At 44.4% G+C, this 22,134-nt stretch overlaps 1 protein-coding gene across 10 annotated transcripts in view; it reads left to right on the top strand.

The window, feature by feature from the left end:
- Positions 1–22,134, top strand: part of LOC114644082 (NACHT, LRR and PYD domains-containing protein 3-like) — a 97,502-nt gene that overhangs the window by 49,281 nt on the left and 26,087 nt on the right. For 8 of the 10 annotated variants that reach the window (XM_051921930.1, XM_051921934.1, XM_051921937.1 and 5 more), the window contains 2 exons: positions 2,087–3,812; positions 12,431–12,607. In XM_051921930.1, coding sequence (XP_051777890.1) covers positions 2,087–3,812; positions 12,431–12,607 — 1,903 coding nt within the window. The remainder of the gene's footprint in view (positions 1–2,086; positions 3,813–12,430; positions 12,608–22,134) is intronic. The other 2 variants (XM_051921936.1, XM_051921932.1) reach the window with 1 other exon arrangement.

Genomic DNA, 22,134 nt, shown 5'->3' with positions numbered 1-22,134 from the left:
ATACATCGCAATTTGAGCATGGAAACGGGAGTATGCAGCATTTTTGTGCATACGCACCATTTATACATGAGGCCCCAAGATTCTTCATGGAGACTTTTCTATCCATCCACAATGAGAAGGTGGGCAGGAGGTGACCAACAATCCAACAATCACTCTTAGAACTTCAGAAGTCCTCTCCTGAGATGTAAGAACCTGCTAGAAGGATATCCATCTCAGCAGCACTCCATCAATCAGGCATCTTTTGAAGGTTTGCTAGATGGAAGCTCCTGTTAAGCAAAAGGCATATAAGGAACTCTGAGAGCATGAGGGAAAAGAATCTCTGGTCTGGGGAGAGAAAAACTGAACTTTTTGAGCAGAACTCCAAGCACTTTGTTTGGCAAAGACCAGGCACTGCTCATTAGCTGTGTAATACAATCCTATGGTGAAGGTTGGTGGTGACAGTATCTTGCTATGGGGGTACAGGGACAGGGAGACTGGCCAGAATTGAGGAGATGCAGCCAAATCCAGAGAGGTCAATGAAGAAAACCTGCTGCAGAGATCACTCCACCTGAGACTGGGGTGAATGTTCAATGCATAACGTCCACAACACTAGAGTGGCTTCTAGACAAGTTTTTGAGTGCCCTTGAGTGGGCCAACCAAACCTCAGTCTTACACCCCATAGAACATTTGTGGAGAGTCCTGAAGATTGCAGTTTACAGACAGTTACCATCTAATCTAATGGATCTTCATAGGATCTACCAGGAATAATGGGATAAACTCAACAAATCCAGGTGTGCAAAGCTTATAGAGACTCAGCAAGAAGATTTGAAGCTGGAAATGCTGCCAAAGGGGCGTATACAAAGTATTTAGTTAAGTGGCTAAACATGTGTATTAATCAGAGATTACACTTTTCTGAAAACGTTTTTTCACTTTGTCATTATGAGTTATTCACTGTTGATGGACAGGCAAAAATGTCAAATGTATCTATTTAAAATTAAATCTGTAACATAGTAAAATTTGCAGAAAGGGGTGGAGTCAGAATACTTTCTCAGCCCACTGTTTGTTCAGTTACACAGAACTACTCATACAGTTTATTATTTTTTTCATTGCATCTAAGGCCAGTGATTTAAATGTATTGCTCAATTATCTTTGACTTTTAGAGTAGAAACTTCTGAATTGTTTCTGTATTTGTTTTTACATTGTTGTGGGTATCCATTTATGTGAAACCAGGCCTGTTCTAACCTCCCTGCTACCCTCTCCCCCCACCCTGATCTTTGAGTTATCTACTTATATGTCCCACCTAACACCCCCACAACCCTCCACATTGGTGTCCCTCCTGATTAAATACATTTTATCAAGTCATCCCAATGCATCATAAACCTGTGCCCTGCTATCCTACCCCAAGATGAGACATGCGTTTAAACTTTCTAATCCCCTTATTCTTATATGGACTGAAAAGTCAGAACTTCAGAAAAGACCACCATGTCAGTTACACTCCTCAGTTTGGCATTTAACTTCTGGATTGTCAAAGTGTCTCTCTGCTCAGACATTCATTTTCTGTTCCATTATGGCCAATGAAAACTAACCCCCCCCCCCCCCCCCACACACACACACACACTCTTGCCAGCAGACTGTTCATCCTTCCAAGGAGGTGTCCCAACTGTCCATCAGGTAGACAGCACACTCTACAAGAGTCTGACCACACAAGAACACAAACCTAAATCTGTGTCTCATCCACCACAGAATTGTCAGAGTCACCATCAAGCTCCACAAAGACCTGACAATGGTTGGTAACTCTCACCTCTGGGTGGGAGCCCTTGGCCAGTGTGCACCTGTAGCCTTGTGTGTACTGCATGTCCAACAATGACACACCTGTTTCTACCTGTCTGCTTGAAGTCTCCTCTCAGGTTCACGCTATCCCCCTGAAAGACACCTGGTCAAGATCTGTAATCTCCTACTGCACCACAGGTTAGCTGCCACCTCCTGAAGTTCAGTGACCCTGACTACAAGGTGCTGGATCACCTGGCATCTCCCAAACATCAAAGTCAGACTCCAAAAAGTACATTCTTTGTTTTTCTTTTTTCACAAGTGTTCTTTATCACTTCAGGTCTTCATGAGACACACAGAGGTGGTGTGTCTGAATCTACAAGAACTCTGGAGGAGCAGGCTTCTCCTGGAGATCCACGCACCAGAGCTGTGGGTTTTGAGACTCGATACACAGAGCTGTTGGTCATTGGTCAGTACAGAAGGACGTACAGTGAGAGGCATCATGAACTTGAGAAGATGGGGAGAACTCATGCAGAGCTAATAGAGGAGCGGACAAAAGAGAAATGTGAGAGAATCTGGACAGAGCAGCTTTTTAGGAGGAGTCCTGGAAGTGAGACAGACTCTAACATTGTAGTGGTCAGTGGGGTGGCTGGGATTGGGAAGACCACCATGGTCCAGAAGATCATGTTTGACTGGGCCAGAGGCACTCAGTACCAGAGGTTTGCATTTATGTTCCTGTTTAAATTCAGGGAGCTCAACCTACTAGACACGGAGACAGAGCCACAGATGCCTCTGACCAGGCTGATTGTAAGGCACTATAAATATCTCAATGACCCAAAGTTGAGAGAAATCCTTCAGAAACCTGAATCTCTCCTCTTTATATTTGATGGACTGGATGAGTACAAACACAAACTGGACTTTACACAGGAGAAGCTCTGCTCAAATTCAGATGATTACTTTCCTGTCCACACCTTGGTCACCAGCCTGGTCAAAAAGACATTACTGAAGGGCTGTACAGTCCTGATAACCACCAGACCAACAGCCCTGGAGACCCTGCACATGGAGAGAGTTGATCGATTTGCAGAGATCCTGGGGTTCTTCCCTGAACAAAGACTGATGTACTTTAAGAAGTTCTTTGGTGACGCTGAGCAGGGCGTTGAGGCTTTTCAGTATGTGGAGGAGAATGCCGTCCTATACACCATGTGCTTCAACCCCTCGTACTGCTGGATTATCTGCTCTGTGCTGAAGAGCCACTTCATGACACCTGAAGAAGACCGAGGAGCTGAGCCCAAAACTGTCACTGAGCTCTTTGTGATGTTCCTTCACAACATCCTCACCAATCACAAGCGAGAAGACAAGGACCAGCGAGAGGTTCTGGTCAAACTGGGAAAGATGGCTTATTATGGGGTGGCTAACAAGACTCTTGTGTTTTATGACAAGTTTGAGATATCCACCTTTGGTCTCCGGCCAGTCCTGTCCTCTCCATTCCTCTCAGGGTTCCTCAAAGAAATCCTTCAGAGAGAAAGCACTCTGGAACACACAACGTACACATTCTACCATCTCACCCTGCAGGAGTTCATGGCCGCCTGCTCCTTCTACCTCGATCCATCAGAGGGCATCGAAGAGCTGCTTGAGAAGCTGGGCTCATGTAAAGATGGCCGGTTTGAGATTCTCACTCGATTCCTGGCAGGACTGGCAAGATATTCTGTGTTTAAAACACTGGGGGGAGTCATGGGAGAGTTTGAGAGGAAGACAGCAAAACAGATACTGGAGTGGGTGAAGAAGAAAGCTGAAGAGGCACTACAGGGAGGAGATAAAAGTGAAGCTCTGCGAGTGTGTCAGTGGCTCTATGAGACTCAGAATAAAAAATTAATCAGAGATGCCATTGGAAAGGATTTAAAGATGAGCTTTATTCAGATGTCTTTATCTCCTCTGGACTGTGCTGTGCTGGGCTCTGTCATCAACTGCTGTGGAGAACTTGAGGAGCTCAACCTGTCAAAGACACCTCTCACCTCAGAGTGCATCATGAGACTAGCGCCGGGGCTCATCTGCTGCAGACGTGTCATGTGAGTAATAAAACCTTCATGAGTTTAGTTTGACTGTCTGTGGACACTGAGGGTGACATTAGTGTGTCCATCAGGGGGTGTCAAGCCTACAAACAGACGAGGGTCCATGTCAGAACATACACTGATGTGTGTCACAGTGCCACCTAAAAGCCACAACAGCAGCTAAATAACAACAGAAATCAAATAATAATTTATATAGAAATTCACTATTAGACCCTCTTTGTTGAGAAGTGAGAAAAGTACAGCTGATTAGAAAGTTCTAGAAAAGTAATTTTCATGTTATTGTTAGATATGTCTGCGCATTGAAAGCCTGTTTTGTAATTTTTGTAGTGTGTTATTTTTAAAACAATTTTTATTAATAGCTGCAGGAATTAATAACTTTAATCACAATAAGTAAGTTACAAATCTGTAGAATGTTCACTTTTGTCTAAAGAAGCTCACAGGTAATAATGAGACTCTCCTTCATCATGGAGAATGTGAATGATCAAACACACCTCAGTGTCCACAGAACAGTGACAAGTGACGGGGACACAGCCTATGTGGGGTCTTCATCAAAAAATTAACTGCGGAGTGTGCCGTGGCAGGAGATAACCTAGAAAAACACTCCTTAGCCCCCCAGTAGACGTCATCAGGCAGGTGACGGGGTCAGACACTGGTCAGAGATGGCACAATTACTAATTAGGAAAAATGGAGCAACAGACGCATTGCATTCAAAAATAAAGAAAATGTTCATCACAGGAATAAAAAAAATAATAATAAAAAATAATAACCAATAGCAAAACACCAAAGCAAACAATGAATTTTCACCTGTTGCACTCATTCAATTCGATAACTTGGAAAAAAAACATTACATACATACATAAACAAACAAACAAACAAACAAACAAACAAATAAATAAAGCTCTAAGAGCCCAGCAGCCATCAGCTGGCTAAAGTGGCTCCCAATGGCGAGACAAACCACAGCCGTCTAACCTGAGCCACTTCTCCCAAATCAGTTCCCCTCCTGAACTGAACCCCCAAACCCCAGTCTGCTTTCACGGGGTTTGTAAATGAACCAGCTGTCTGCAACACTAAATTAATATGCGGCCATCTTGTTATGCATTCTGGGAGTCCCCCATTAATAAGAATAACACGGTTAGCACTAATGATGATTAACTATGAGAGTGGAAGCCTTTTCAGCAGCTCCGTGTACGGCTTTATTTTTCTACTTTTATTTATTTATTTTTTTTCTACTTTTATTTTTCTCTTTTTATTGATCACTCCTATCACTTTATTTTATGTGGATTCGTTCCCTGGACACACTTACTTTTACAACATGGGCATGGATTTTTACACGCCGAGACTTGTCTATTCAAGTACTCAACTTAGAGCACTGAGAACAAATGCCAGTGCCGGTGTGGTTCCCTATTTACACGATGAGGTAAGAAGGCGGTATCGTGGCAGCAGAGCCGGCACTAAGCTAAAAATGAAGCGGCTTGCGAGAAAGTGGCATTTTAAGCCCTCGGTGCCTTCTGTTATTCTGGGAAATGTGAACTCAATCTCAAATAAGATCGACGAACTGGCTGCGCTGCTGAAAACTGTCAGAACCTACAGAGAATGAAGTTTGTTGTGCTTTTGCGAAACGTGGCTAACTAACACCATCCCAGATGCTAATGTGGAGCTACCCGGGTTTAGCACAGTTAGAGCGGACAGAGATGCAAGTACCTGTGGGAAGCACAAAGGAGGAGGACTCGCTCTCTATGTTAATACACGGTGGTGTAACTCTGGACATGTTAAAGTCAAAATCTCCACTTGCTGCAGGGACATCAAACTGTTGGCCGTAAGTTTACATCCCTACTACTTGCCCAGAGAGTTTGGACACGTCATTGTTGTTATTGTATACATCCCTCCTCAGACGTGGAGACAGCAAGTAACATCATCCATTCTGCTGTTGCTAAGTTACAAACGCAGCACACTGATGCGCTTGTGCTAATCGCTGGAGACTTTAACCATGTGACGCTGGACAAAACATTACCTGCATTCTCCCAGTATGTGGACTGTAACACCCGGAGAAATAAGACTATTGATTTACTGTATGCAAACATTAAAGACGCATACAGCACCACCCCGCTGCCTGCGCTTGGGAAAGCAGATCATAACCTGATTCTGCTTCAGCCTCACTACAAACCAAGAGTGAGGGAGCTACCTACAACCACACGCTCATTCAGGAGGTGATCCCCTGAGACAGAGAAGGCTCTGAGAGACTGGAACTACAGACTGGGATGGAGTATCGCCACGACTGCTGAAGGTCTGTGCATCAGAGCTGGGGGGTCCTCCACAGCGCATCTTCAACCTGAGCCTGGAACAGGGGAGAGTCCCGAGGCTTTGGAAAACATCTTGCATCACCCCACTCCCAAAGGTATCACGTCCTAGTGAGCTGAATGACTTTCGGCCTGTTGCTCTGACATCACATGTGATGAAGACCATGGAGAGGCTGCTGCTTCACCAACTGAGGCCACAGGTTCAACACGCTCTCGACCCTCTGCAGTTTGCATATCAGGAGAAGGTGGGAGCGGAGGATGCAATCATCTACATGCTACACCGATCCCTCTCTCACTTGGACAGAGGCAGTGGTGCTGTAAGAATTATGTTTCTTGACTTCTCTAGCACTTTCAACACCATCCAACCTCTGCTCGTTAGGGACAAGCTGACAGAGATGGGAGTTGATTCATACCTGGTGGCATGGATCGTGGACTATCTTACAGACAGACCTCAGTATGTGCGTCTTGGGAATTGCAGGTCTGACATTGTGGTCAGCAACACAGGAGCGCCACAGGGGACTGTACTTTCTCCGGTCCTGTTCAGCCTATATACATCGGACTTCCAATACAACTCGGAGTCCTGCCATGTGCAAAAGTTCGCTGATGACACTGCTATCGTGGGCTGTATCAGGAATGGGCTGGAGGAGGAGTATAGGGACCTAATCAAGGACTTTGTTAAATGGTGCGACTCAAACCACCTACACCTGAACACCAGCAAAACCAAGGAGCTGGTGGTGGATTTTAGGAGGCCCAGACCCCTCATGGACCCCGTGATCATCAGAGGTGACTGTGTGCAGATGGTGCAGACCTATAAATATCTGGGAGTGCAGCTGGATGATAAATTAGACTGGACTACCAATACTGATGCTCTGTGTAAGGAAGGACAGAGCCGGTTATACTTCCTTAGAAGGCTGGCGTCCTTCAACATCTGCAATAAGATTCTGCAGATGTTCTATCAGACGGTTGTGGCGAGTGCCCTCTTCTACGCGGTGGTGTGCTGGGGTGGCAGCATTAAGAAGAAGGACGCCTCACGCCTGGACAAACTGGTGAGGAAGGCAAGCTCTATTGTTGGCATGGAGCGGGACAGTTTGACATCTGTGGCAGAGCGACGGGCGCTCAGCAGGCTCCTATCAATTATGGAGAATCCACTGCATCCACTGAACAGGATCATCTCCAGACAGAAGAGCAGCTTCAGCGACATACTGCTGTCACTGTCCTGCTCCACTGACACATTGAGGAGATCGTTACTCCCTCACACTATGCAACTCTTTAATTCCACCAGAGGGGGTAAACGTTAACATTTAACATTATACAAAGTTATTGTCTGTTTTTCACCTGTATTATTATCATTCTTTAATTTAATATTATTTATTGTATCAGTATGCTGTTGCTGGAGAATGTGAATTTCCCCTTGGGATTAATAAAGTATCTATCTATCTATCTATCTATCTATCTATCTATCTATCTATCTATCTATCTATCTATCTATCTATCTATCTATCTATCTATCTATCTATCTATCTATCTATCTATCTATCTATCTATCTATCTATCTAATGAACTCCTCTAAGAACAAAAGGGGCAACAAACCAACTTCCTCCGGCTGGTCGTCTCTCCCCGATTGCTGAGTTTGTTTTATTTCACCTCATCACTTGTCAATCACAAATCACCAGCAGCCTCATATTGACGTCCAATGGCAGCAGCTGCGTCCTTCACGTGCACCGTGGGTGTAGTCAGGAATGTGGTGTCCCCCAGGCGTGTAAAGCCAAATCAAATCACAGTGACGCCCCACTTACATCATTCTGACTAATTATGACAACTTAGTAAATACTTTCAAAAATAAATAAAAGAAAGAACTCGCTACTAACTCAAGGTGTTCTCGTTATTTATGGTTGATAAAACATTTTAAGTACAAGTGGGGCTGCAGCCTCTCACACCCAAACACTGGTGCGTCTTTGTATAGAAAAAAAGATTCAAAATGTAATCTTTTTTAATGGAAACACAAGTTCCATAATTACTGTACTTTGTTAACAATTTTTCTGAAAATACAACTTGACATAAAACACACTATGGCTCATCTAATAATTGAAGTGCCAGTCTGAGGCGGCTGCCATTGTGCCAGTGCCCTCCACAGAAGTGTCGTCGTCTGTCGCTGACATCACGTGTGCTGTAGAATGTAAAGTAATCATACGTGAGTGCTCAGTTATTTCACATGTGCTGCGGTCATATTAATACTTTTTTTAAAGTAATTTATATCCTGTGCCCAGTATGTCATGAAAGTGTAAAGTGATATCTTGAAATGCTGATTATAAAGAGCGTAGAGTTAGTGGAGAATAAACAGCCTGTGGCAGAATCTTTATGGTGAGCAGTCGGTGATGAAGGAGTCCGTGCTGATCATGAAGAGGCGCCATGAAGAGACAGCACTGACCCTCAAACACTTCAGAGACCCTTCTGTGCTGCTAAAGTCCGTCAGTCCAAGTGCTCGGCCGCCCGCCCGCCGGTGAGTGGAGGTGAAGGTCCAGCCTTGGAGTGTCTCCCAGAGCTGAGCGGAGTACAATACAATAGCATACAGTGTGTGTGTGTATAGCGCAGGGACAGACTCTCAGGTGAGGATTGATGATCATAAATATACAATTAGCACAAGTAAAGAAACAGATTTGTAAAACACACAGAAAACAACGGAGAGAGTGAGCTACAGGAATGGAAAACAACAAAATCTGTCAAATAATTGATTGTTGAACTCTGGTCTGGTTATTCAAAAAAATGAAAAGAGCAGATTTTTATTTCATTTCAGTTCATTTTCTATTTGCAAGTTTAATTTCATTTTAGTTTTACTTTTCACTCTTTTATTTTCACTTTTATTTTGTTTAACATAACACTTTTTCGCCACTTTAGTTGCAGTTTTCATTAACAATCCTAACCTCTGAACTCCGGCTGTCCGCACTCCTACTGTAGAAATATGGAGTTCACCTCTGGAACTCATTTTAGTCAAAGTGATCCCTTCACGGGGGGCAGCACAGAGGTCAGCACTGCTACCCCACATCTCCAGGCCGCAGGGTCAAATCCCACCCTCTTCACTGACTACTTAAGGTCTTTAGGGTGTAAAGCAGTTCAGAAGTAAACCCCCCGATGATCGTCACGTAGCTGACTGGCCTGTCCATACGACAGCAGGACATTAGCAGCAGATTTGTGATGGAGTCACACCTGAGAGTCGACACCATCAGGACTGGCTGCCCTGACACCATGTGGTGTGCCAGCTTTGTGTGCTCAGCAGTGACATGAAAAGGTCATCAGTCTGACCACTTCATGGGCTCACATGTCACGTGTCACTTTATATTTACTAACTGACTGAATGTCTTGTCTGAATTCTAGTAATCAACTGACTGCCACCTCTAATCTGACAGCCATACTTAAAATGTTTCTAAATTCACAAACCAAATCCTCAATAGATGGACAGCACTGCTGACTTGTCTTGTCATTGTGAATGTCCAGTCAGGTGGCTTCTCATCAAGCAGTGACATCAAATGACCAACATGAGCTGACTTTTAGAATCAGGATTTGGCTGACAATCAAACACGTCCTTTGTTAATTCAAACATCTCCTCCATCTTTAGAGTCTCCAGTAAAGCAAATCACATGAGGACTGGCTGGTCTTTTACGAGACTCCCACCATCTACTGGCTGACCACCAGCACCTTGATTTATGTGAGCACTTGAAGTAGAAAGATCAGTTAGAGTTTGTCACAAAGTAGTTGTGACTTGTGTCATCGGGGTCTTTAAATCTTTAACCTCTCCCTGAAGGTCCTTCATATCTTTGTAAACCCGTCTTCTCTCACTGATTCAGTCTTTTTAAATGATCTGAGTTTAAATCAGAACTACAATCAAATGGCAGAAAGAAATGTGACTGAGAGAAAGATGGGAATCGAGAGCCAGAAGAGGAGATCAGAACTGGAAGATCAAAAAGCCGAGAGTCAAAACTGAAAGTGAAATCCAAACTCGCAGTCCAAACACAAAGCACCAGTTGTGATGTCTGACTTTTACACACACGTGTGCTTATTCTTTATGTCACATCCACAAACTCAGATAACACAGAAGTCCAATGGACTGAACTTTATACTCCTTGATCAAGCTCTTAGTGTGATGCTGAGTGTCACTTTGTAGGAACTCCGTTACAACAGACACACAAAATAGTGACACACAAGACGTGAAGATGGCGTCACAGGAAAACAGAAAATATAATCAAATACCTCAAAACATAAAGAATTCTGAAGAAGTCATAACAGAAATAACACAAAAAAACACACAATAAAAAGAAAACCAGGATCAAATATGCAATATTAACATAATAAAAAAATAAATGAATATCATTACAATAACACACTGTGACCAACATGGGGTACAAGACCACTGAGCAGCTCATCTCGTTTTGAAGCAGTGAAAGTCCAACACCCCCCAGATCCCCTAGTCCTGCAGTTGTCAGCCTGATGAAGCCTGAAATGTAGTGCTGACTTGTTCGCTGACCTCGTCTTTGGCTCATCTTCTCGTGGGCCGTTAAGAAGATTTCAGTCGTCAGTTGAGCACAGAAACTCAGCTCAGTGTTTGTAGATTTGCAGCACTTCAGAGTTTGTCCAATGACATTTGATTTGTGGCCCTTGTCACTTGTATGTCACTCTTATTTGTACACATTTTACTTTAAAAGTTGATTGTCACCACATTTTTGAGTACTTGACTAATAAATGTGAAGTCAGCCAACACCCTAAAGTCTTATCACCATAAAAATGTAAAAAGAATCAGCACCAAGAGCCAAGAGCTCAATCGTGTGTTCAGATTTGTCCTGTTCATGTCACACGTTTGAGTGTCTGTGTGTCACTTCAGCCCTCCTTAGCCTTCACACTTTGACCAAATGTTTAACAACACAATAATCAAACACTCAGTCAGTTGACATTTTTAGGTCATCTAAAGACACCAAAGCGTCCCATTTGATCAAAGGCCTGATAAATCAAATTCACTGAGATGGCCGCCTTCTCTTCACACCTTCTCAGGCTGACTGACAGCTCATGTCCCGCCTCCTCTGTCATTCTGGCCAATCCTGATTCCCAGTTCTGTGCCCAGTGGCTGAGGTGCCACACTTGACATCCCAGTGATGCGGGTTCAGTTCCTGCCTGTCACAAGCTGTGTGACCCTGAGTGAGTCATGTCACCTGTCTGTGCTCAGTGTATGAATACAAGGAGAGAGCTGGACATGTAAAGTGACTTTGAATTGAAAGGCGCTATATAAAATAAAGGGGATGGCTTTGTCTATCTTCATATTTTTTTATCAGGAATGTCTTCATCAATATTTCCTCCCAAATTCTAATTTGTAAACTGCGTCTACTTGTCCACTTTGTCACAGTGACACTCAAACACATTTTTATTCGTTATTTGATTTTGATTTTTCTATGTCTTATTATTTAAGTGTCCATGAAGAGTGGAGGCCTGTCCAGGGTCCAAACTCTCTACTGACCACCAAAGCTCTTCAGTCCACCGTGTCCATGACAGCTGTTGTGTGCAGTGACACTGAGAGAGACCCTCGCTATGATACAACAAGCCCGTCACCTTGAACCCGTGTCACCAGCCGGCTGAGTGGAGTTTGTCCATTGAGCTCAGGTGGCTGATAGGCCTTAGAGAAGACGACTGAACAGAGTGGAGTGTCACTGTGAGCAGCCGGTGACCCTCTGTGTGTCCCTCCTGGACTGTACTGTCATGTCCTCCTGTGTCCCATCACCTCTCCTGTCACCTCTCCCTTGTCACTTATTTATCTTTGGGCTTATTGTGTTTATTTGTTTGTGTTGTTAGTTTGTGACAAGCTCTCTATAAAATAAAGGCTGACTGATTTACAGCTGCTGTCACTGAACATCTGGAGAGGCTGGCATTTGTAAATGGCCTCCTGTCAATCATTTCAGTTGTGTCCTCACCCTGAGTCCTGAAAGATGGACAGAAATCTGAGTTTGTCACTCGGCTGTCACCAACTCAGAGAAGAGCATCTGAATACTCAAGTGGAGGACAATGTCAGTCCTACTATGTGACACTCCTATCCAGTGTGATGGCTGACGTCCTCTCGTCAGTCAGGGTAAGCTGACAGACAGAAGATGCTTCAGGTATATAGCGCCTTGGAGGGCAGCATTGGTGTGGAGTTCAAATTGTGGAGTTCACTGCTGTTCAGTGACCCACCTGAGCATCCAGCTCTGCTTGTAGTCATCATGTCACTTATTGAGATCCTCGATGGTCGGTCTGTCTGTCTGTCATTCCACATGTCCTCATTTCTCTCTCTTCTTTCCACAGCCTGTCTCTTTGTCGTCTCACCTTCAGATGTTGCTCATCTCTCTCCTCAGCTCTTTCTTCTCCACACTCACGACTGACTGAACTGGGCCTGAGCTTCAACGACAACATGGGGGACTCAGGAGTGAATCAGCTGTGTGAGGGGCTGAGGAGTGAAAACTGCAAATTAGAGAAACTGAAGTAAGTGAACAACAAGTGTGTGTGTGTGTGTGTGTGTGTTGAATTTTATTTCTTCTGACTTTATGGCTCTTTATGTTCCACACCCACTATATAAACATTGTGTTTAATCAGGACAGACGTCAGTGTCACACATGGGCAGACAGATGGACGTGACAAGGACACAGCTGCAGATTTCTCTTTAATTGTTAAATTCTTAAAGACAGCATTGTGACCCTGTGACCCTCGTCCACAGTGTCACTTTCATCCTCTAGTTGTCCTTTCTGTTCAGCCTGTTGTTTTATTTCTTGTCCCACTATCCCACGTTGTCCATTCTTTATTTTGGTCTCGACCTTCTCCTTGTCCTCTTGTTATGAACTAGAGAGTCCCAAGCACGTAAGTCCCAAATAATAGAAATCAAAATACTCACCAGAGGGGGCTACCATCAAACTGTGGGTAGGCACCAAAAAGGGCAATGAAGAATCTTTATAAATACAAAGGCTTATTTTAAAAAAAATGCTCTGAGGCACAAAATATACTCCAAAGAGCACAAGAGGAGTTGCTGAAACAACAAAGGGAATCCAAGGCCAACGACGTCCCAGTACACAGAGTCAAAGTATGATAATAAAATAAAAACTCCGGTAATGACGAAAGCACAAGAAAAGTCACAAATGCAACTAAACTCATCACAACAGGAGGAGAATCAAAAGGATTAGAATTTCAAAGAGTGTGGACAGTAAGGTGACACAGGAGGTGACCACAGGTAGACAAACAGCTCTGCAGGAGTCCATCATTACTGGCGAGTCTTCTGTGAAGTCAAAGTCAAAGTGAACTTTATCGTCATCTCAACCATATACAAGTATACAGATAGATGAAATTGCTAAGCTCAGGGCCCACAGTGTAACAACATGAAAAATAAATAAAATAAATTAATAAATTAAAAATAAATTAAAAATAGAATTAAAATTTAAATTTAAAATTAAAACACAAACAAGACAAGACATTGTGCAAAGACAAGACAATGAATTAGCAGCAATATTGATGTGTAGTAAGCAATATGAACACTAATGCAATGTATGGTCTTTGCAATTTAGATGCATAAATATAGTCAATAGATATTTAATATATATATAATAAATAAATAATAGACATACATAATACAGAAATGATCAGTGTATGATAATAGTTGTTTAAGACGTGTGTAAACAATGACAGGTCAGAATGTTTCACAGCAGAAGGATATCAAGAGTTTCAAAATCCTTAAAGGTCAGTATGAGATTTTCAGTTCTTCTCTACCTTGTCTTTACAGGACAGTGGCTCGCATGTATAAATGTTCTGTTTTTAAAGGTGGTTGAGGCCATGTGGAAGATCCCAGGGGCAGCCTGGTGTTAAGGAGTCTAACAGCTTGGGGGAAAACTCTCCTGCAGCCTGGCAGATCTGGCTGTGATGCTGCAGTATCTTCTCTTGGATGGCAGAAATGTGAAAAGTCCATGTGAGGGGTGTAAGGGGTCCTGCACAATGCTGTAGGCCTTGCAGACACTGCGTTTGTAGAATATGTCCTGTAGTGAAGGGAGAGGTACCCTAATAACGTTCTCTGCTGTCTTCACTATCCTCTGCAGATGCTTGCAGTCAGATGTGTTGCAGTTGCCATACCAGACAATGATGCAGCTGGTCAGAACACTCTCAATGGTGCCTCTGTAGAACATGGTGAGGATGGAAGGGGGAAGACTTGCTCGCTTCAGCCACCTCAGGAAGTGTAGTCTCTGCTGGGCTTTCTTGATTATTGATGAGGTGTTATGCATCCACGTACAGTCATATCAAAAAGTTTGGGAACCCCTCTTAATTCTTTGGATTTTTGTTCATCATTGGCTGAGCTTTCAAAGTATCAACTTCCTTTTAATATATGACATGCCTTATGGTAACAGTAGTATTTCAGCAGTGACATTGAATTTATTGGATTAACAAAAAGTATGCAATATACATCAAAATAAAATTAGACAGGTGCATAAATGTGGGGCACCCCAACAGAGATATGACATCAATACTTAGTTGAGCCTCCTTTTGCTCCTTTGAGCCTCTAGACGCTGTCCTTATAGCCTTTGATGAGTGTCTGGATTCTGGATGGAGGTATTTTTGACCATTCTACCATACAAAATCTCTCCAGTTCAGTTCAATTTGATGGACAGCCTGCTTCAAATCATCCCATAGATTTTCGATGATATTCAAGTCAGGGGACTGTGATGGCCATTCCAGAACATTGTACTTCTCCCTCTGCATGAATGCCTTTATAGATTTCAAACTGTGTTTTGGGTCATTGTTTTGTTGGAATATCCAACTAAATAAAAATGGAATATGCGTAACTTCAACTTTGAGACTGATGCTTGAACATTATCCTGAAGAATTTGTTGATATTGGGTTGAATTCATCCAACCTTCGACTTTAACAAGGGCCCCAGTCCCTGAACTAGCCACACAGCCCCACAGCATGATGGAACCTCCACCAAATTTGACAGTAGGTAGCAGGTGTTTTTCTTGGAATGTGCTGTTCTTATTCTGCCATGCAAAGTGCTTTTTGTTATGACCAAATAACTCCATTTTTGTTTCATCAGTCCAAAGCACTTTGTTCCAAAATGAATCTGGCTTGTCTAAATGAGCATTGGCATACAACAAGCGACTCGGTTTGTGGCGTGAGTGCAGAAAGGGCTTCTTTCTCATCACCCTGTCATACAGATGTTCTTTGTGCAAATTGCGCAGAATTGTAGAACAATGTACAGACACACCATCTGCAGCAAGATGTTCTTGCAGGTCTCTGGAGGTGATCTGTGGGTTGTCTGTAACCATTCTCATAATCCTGCTCATATGCCGCTCCTGTATTTTTCTTGGCCTGCCAGACCTGCTGGGTTTAACAGCAACTGTGCCTGTGGCCTTCCATTTCCTGATTCCATTCCTTGCGGGTGAAACTGACAGTTTAAACCTCTGAGATGGCTTTTTGTAGCCTTCCCCTTAACCATGAGACTCAATAATCTTTGTTTTCAGATCTTTTAAGAGTTGCGTTGAGGATCCCATGCTGTCTGTCACTCTTCAGAGGAGAGTCAAAGAGAAGCACAACTTGCAATTGACCACCTTAAATACCTTTATATCTCATGATTGGACACACCTGTCTATGACGTTCAAGGCTTAATGAGTTCATCCAACCAATATGGTTTTGCAAGTAATTAGCATTGAGCAGTGACAGGCATTCAAATCAGCAAAATTACAAGGGGACCCACATTTGAGCACAGCCAGTTTTTCACATTTGATTTAATTTCATACAACTAAATACTGCTTCACTAAAAATCTTTGTTCGGAAAACACCGCAGTAGTCAGATGTTCCTAGGAAATGAAAGACATACCACTGGTGTTTTATTTGTTGAAAGTAGAATAAATTATTATGCAGGCTGAGAGGGGCTTCCAAACTTTTTCATATGACTGTAAGTTCCTCAGTTATGTGCACACTGAACTTGAGGGCTAAACAGTCTTCACATCTAAACTGTTGATGCTGATGTGGGCAGGATGTGATTTTCAGAAGTCCACTATTATCTCTTTTGTCTTGTCGACACTAAGAGATAGATTGTTGTCTTCACACCATGCGGACAGCCGTTCCACCTCACCTCTGTATGCTGTTTCATCATCCCTGCTTATCAGTCCCAGCACCATCGTATCATCCGCAAACTTGATGACGTGGTTGGTGTTGTGCGTGGTTGTGCAGTCGTGAGTCAGCAGGGTGAACCCTGCTGCACTCCAGTGCTCAGTGTGATGATGCTGGATGTGAACTGACTGGGGCCTCTCTGTCAAGAAGTCCAGGATCCAATTGGAGAGGGTGGTGTTCAGGCCCAACCTGCTCAGTTTTACAACCAGCTTTTGAGGGATGATTGTGTTGAAGGTGGAGATAAAGTCTATGAATAGCATCTTGACAGATGTGTCTAGGAAAGGTGAAGGGCAGAGCATATGGCATCCTCAGTTGACCAGTTTGAGCGGTATGCAAACTGAAGAGGGTCAAGGGAGGCAGGGAGATTAGTCTTTATGTGTGACATGACTAACCTTTCAAAGCACTTCATGATGATTGCCGTGAGTGCAACTGGTCGGTAGTCATTCAACCACTTTCTATCAAAAATGATCAGTAAAACAAGACATATTCTACAGATCTGTGGAGGTGGCTCACTGAAAAGCCAGAGGGCTTAGAGACCAAAATGTCTCTATTATGTGACATGTCCAGAGACACTGAGAGGAATTCTGGGAAGGTTATGTGTCACCGAGGTACTGCAGAGTGTGAAGTGGCACCCTCTTGTGTTTCAAACTAATACTTGTGTTTCTTGTGGACATTTAAAAAAAACATCTCCTTGTAAAATAAGTGCAGGCTAACAAGTGACTTTCTAATCAGTCCAGTATATAGCGCCTTTTATGTTTTTATACACATGTTCAGCTGCAGCTTGATGATGTGATTAGAGGTCCAAATCCCCAGCCTCACAAATCCTTCTTTTGTTATTTCAATTCACACATATCAGGTCCTCAATGACAGCAGACGATCAAATGGCCAAATAGAGATGTGAATATTCTGAGTGTCACTCCATGGCTATTAAGGACTCCTGTCACACTCGCCCTGTGTCCCCTGTCACTCTGGTCACTCCATCATAATTCTTAATAAAGTGTCTGCTTTTCCATTTTTATAAACTGAGTGACATGTAATGCAGAAATCATACTTTCTGAAGGATATTGTCCATCTAGCTTGTGTGCTGTTTAATCATTTAGCATGTTTAAATCCTCTAAGTTTTTATAATCAGTGTTTTGTGTTGGTAGAGTGATATTTTACTCTACTTTCCATTTTTGTATTATTAATGTGTAGCCTTTGTCAGAATACCTCAAATCTCACAGACTTACCACTGTTTATAAGGTACTGTACTTTATAACTTCTCCCCACCTTCCCTTCTACATTTATAACCTCAAGCAATTAGGTGTAGTAAACGACAAGCAAGAGTTAAGTTACACTTTAAATAATGGATTATTGATAACATCCATCCATCCATCCATCCATCCATCCATCCATCCATCCATCCATCCATCCATCCATCCATCCATCCATCCATCCATTCATCCATCCATCTATCTATCCATCCTCTTCCGCTTATCTGAGATCGGGTCGCGGGGGCAGCAGATTGAGCAGAGATGCCCAAACTTTTCTCTCCCCGGCCACTTCTTCTAGCCCTTCCGGGGGAATCCCGGGGTGTTCCCAGGCCAGGAGACATAGTCCCTCCAGCATGTCCTGGTTCTTCCTCAGGGCCTCCTCACGGTTAGACGTGCCCGGAACACCTCACCAGTGAGGCATCCAGGAGGCATCCTGATCTGATGCCCAAGCCACCTCATCTGACTCTTCTCGATGCGGAGGAGCAGCGGCTCTACTCTGAGCTCCTCCCAGATGACTGAGCTTCTCACCTTATCTTTAAGGGAAAGCCAAGACACCCTGCGGAGGAAACTCATTTCAGCCACTTGTATTCGCAATCTCGTTCTTTTGGTCACTACCCATAGCTCATGACCATAGGTGAGGGTAGGAACATAGATCGACTGGTAAATTGAGAGCTTCGCCTTGCAGCTCAGCTCCTTTTTCACCACGACAGACCGATGCAGAGCCTGCATTACTGTGGATGCTGCACCAATCCGCCTGTCGATCCCACACTCCATTCTTCCCTCACTTGTGAACAAGACCCTGATATACTTGAACTCCTCCACTTGGAGCAGGATCTCGTCCCCAACCCTGAGAGGGCACTCCACCCTTTTCTGGCTGAGGATCATGGTCTCAGATTTGGAGGTGCTGATTCCCATCCCAGCTGCTTCACGCTCAGCTGCGATCCGATTCAGAGAAAGCTGGAGATCACGGCCTGATGAAGCAAACAGGACAACATCATCTGCAAAAATCAGTTACCCAATCCTGAGACCACCAAACCGGACCCCGTCAATGCCCTGACTGTGACTAGAAATTCTGTCCATAAAAGTTATGAACAGAATTGGTCACAAAGGGCAACTCTCGACTTACTGCTGGCAATGCGGACCAAGGTCTGACACTGATTGTACAGGGACCAAACAGCCCTTATCAGGGGGTCCGGTACCCCATACTCCCAGAGCACCCCCCACAGGATTCCCTGATGGACACGGTCGAATGCCTTTTCCAAGTCCACAAAACACATGTAGACTGGTTGGGTAAACTCCCATGCACCCTCCAGGACCCTGCTAAGGGTGTAGAGCTGGTCCACTATTCCGCAACCAGGACGAAATCCAGACAGTTCCTCCTGAATCTGAGGTTCAAGTATCTGATGGACCCTCCTCTCCATGACCCCAGAATAGACTTTTCCAGGGAGGCAGAGGAGTGTGATCCCTCTGTAGTTGGAACACACCCTCCACTCCCCCTTCTTAAAAAGGGGGAGCACCACCCCGGTCTGCCAATCCAGAGGCACTGTCCCTAAGGTCCATGCGATGTTGCAGAGGCGTGTCAACCAAGACAGCCCTACAACATCCAGAGCCTTGAGGAACTCCGGGCATATCTCATCCACGCCCTGCCACCAAAGAGTTTTTTGACCACCTCGGTGACCTCAGTCCCAGAGATGGGGGAGCCCATCTCCGAGTCCCCAGGCTCTGCTTCCTCATTGGAAGGCATGTTAGTGGGATTGAGGAGGTCTTCGAAGTACTCCCCCCACCGACCCACAACGTCCCGAGTCGAGGTCAGCAGTGCACCATCCCCACCATATACAGTGTTGACACTGCACTGCTTCCCCTTCCTGAGACGCCGGATGGTGGACCAGAATCTCCTCGAAGCCGTCCGAAAGTCGTTCTCCATGGTCTCCCCAAACTCCTCCCACGCCAGAGTTTTTGCCTCAGCGACCACCGAAGCCGCATTCCACTTGGCCTGCCAGTACCTATTAGGTGCCTCCAGAGTCCCACAGGACAAAGGGGTCCTGTAGGACTCCTTCAGCTTGACGGCATCCCTCACCGCCGGTGTCCACCAACGAGTTCGGGGATTGCTGCCACAACAGGCACCGACCACCTTACAGCCACAGCTCCGGTCAGCCGCCTCAACAATAGAGACACGAAACATGGCCCATTCGGACTCAATGTCCCCCACCTCCCTCGGGACATGGTCGAAGTTTTACCGGAGGTGGGAGGTGAAGCTACTTCTGACAGGGGACTCTGCCTGATGTTCCCAGCAGACCCTCACAATACGTTTGGGCCTACCAGGCCTGACCGGCATCCTCCCCCACCATTGAAGCCTACACACCACCAGGTGGTAATTAGTTGACAGCTCTGCCCCTCTCCTCACCCGAGTGTCCAAGACATCTGGCCACAGGTCCGACGACATGACCACAAAGTTGATCATCAAACTGAGGCCTAGGGTGTCCTGGTGCCAAGCACACATATGAACACCCATATGCTTGAACATGGTATTTGTTATGGACAATCCGTGACGAGCACAGAAGTCCAATAACAAATCACTGCTCGGGTTGAGATCGGGGGGGGGGGCATTCCTCCAATCACGCCCTTCCAGGTCTCACTGTCATTGCCCACGTGAGCATTAAAGTCTCCCAGCAGTACGAGGGAGTCTACAGAAGGTATGCCCTCTAGCACTCCCTCCAGGGACTCCAAAAAGGGTGAGTACTCCAAACTGCTGTTCGGTGCATACGCACAAACAACAGTTAGGACCCGTCCCTCCACTCAAAGGTGGAGGGAGGCTACCTTCTCATCCACCAGGGTAAACCCCAATGTACAGGCTCCAAGTCGGGGGGCAATAAGTATGCCCACAGCCGCTGGGCACCTCTCACCGGGGGCAACTCCAGAGTGGTAGAGAGTCCAGCCCATCTCAAGGAGATTGGTTCCAGAGTCCAAGCTATGCGACGAGGTGAGCCCGACTATATCTAGCCAGAACCTCTCAACCTCGAGCACAAGCTCAGGCTCCTTCCCCTTCAGAGAATTGACATTCCACGTCCCAAGAGCCAGCTTCTGTAGCCGAGGATCAGACCGCCAAGGTCCCCGCCTTCAGCCACCACCCAACTCACACTGCACCTGACCTCCTTGGCCCCTCCCATAGGTGGTGAGCCCATGAGAAGGGGGACCCACGTTGCCTCTTCGGGCTGTGCCCGGCCGAGCCCCATGGGTGCAGGAGCGGCCACCAGGCGCTTGCCAACAAACTTTGAACAACAAACCTCCTATTGATAATATTGATAAATAATAACAATATGCAAAGTTCAAGTGAATTCTGGCAACCATACAACCTGATAAATGGTGCTGTGTAGTTTCAGGCGGCACACAGACTAGTTAGTTACTTTAAGTGTCTCTAGTTAAGTTCTCATTTGTGGTCAGCTTCCTTCAGAACAAGCCACTTGTCTGTCTCAATATGGCTGCCGAGCTGTGCTCTTCATTGTGTTGTCTTTTTCAGTTCATGGTGTGTGTGAGATGCTCCTTCATCAGTTGGTCAGAGAGAGAGAAGTGTAAAGTAAACAAATTTATAGTTTTTCTGTCCAAACCCTACAGCCAATAGGGCATCATGGGACTTAAAGGCTTCTGATACAGCCACACTTCAGAACAATAAGGCACAGAATATCTTTACACCTGCCACCCCCCAAAACCATCTGTTGAGCTGATGTTTGCCATCTAGGCCATCTGGCTTTCCTGTGGATGTGGACTGAGAGAGCCCTGCTGAGAATCACTGGCCAAACTTGTTTTAGGCATTTCCCCCAACCCTGTCGTAAAATTCACTATCCTGACTTAGTCCTGAGTTTAAACATGAATGCTTCTTACTAATGAATTACTAATATTACATTTGCTTTGCCTAAGTTACAACTAAAGACACACAAAATATTTATCAACTTGTATGCAAAATTTCACATCACAACAGTCAGTGTGTATAATAAAAGGACACACAACACCTTCAAGACAATGATGACAATCTTTAAACAGTCAAAGGCTTCTTGAGCTTCAGGATTTCACACAAATTTCGAGGAGTTTATTAGTGGACTGGTAATTGGAGAGATAACAGCACTGGAGATGTTTATGAAGTGATGATAAGAATTCACTAAGTCGACAAATTGTAGGAATTTTAAACAAAAAACTAACAAGCAGGTGTGTCTTCAGAAAACTACCATGAGAAAAAGCCATCATTAATTTAAATTAAAAAATTAAATGTGTAGTTTTAGACAGTTATATTGAAAATAAAATTACATTTCACTACAGTCTTATGTTACTAAAAAGAAAAACATGAATTTGTTATACTCTGTACACAATGAGTTTATATGTAAAAGGCAAAATGGCGGAGGTTCATTCAAAAAGATAAAATGTTGAAAATAAGTTTTGGTGATGTGAGCTTCGCTTATTTCAAAAGTGTGAAACTAGACTACCAGATTTGACACCAACAATAACTCATAGATAGATAGAACAAACGAATGAACTCACTTACTTACTTACCCCTACACACCCTGCCCAAGGGGGGAAATGTGGCTTTGTACAGAAGCTCTTAAATAAATGAATACATAA

Source organism: Erpetoichthys calabaricus (genome assembly GCF_900747795.2).
Source record: "Erpetoichthys calabaricus chromosome 1 unlocalized genomic scaffold, fErpCal1.3 SUPER_1_unloc_6, whole genome shotgun sequence".
NCBI lineage: Eukaryota > Metazoa > Chordata > Cladistia > Polypteriformes > Polypteridae > Erpetoichthys > Erpetoichthys calabaricus.
The sequence above is the reverse complement of the archived record's forward strand: the minus strand, read 5'-3'. Positions and strand labels throughout refer to the sequence as shown.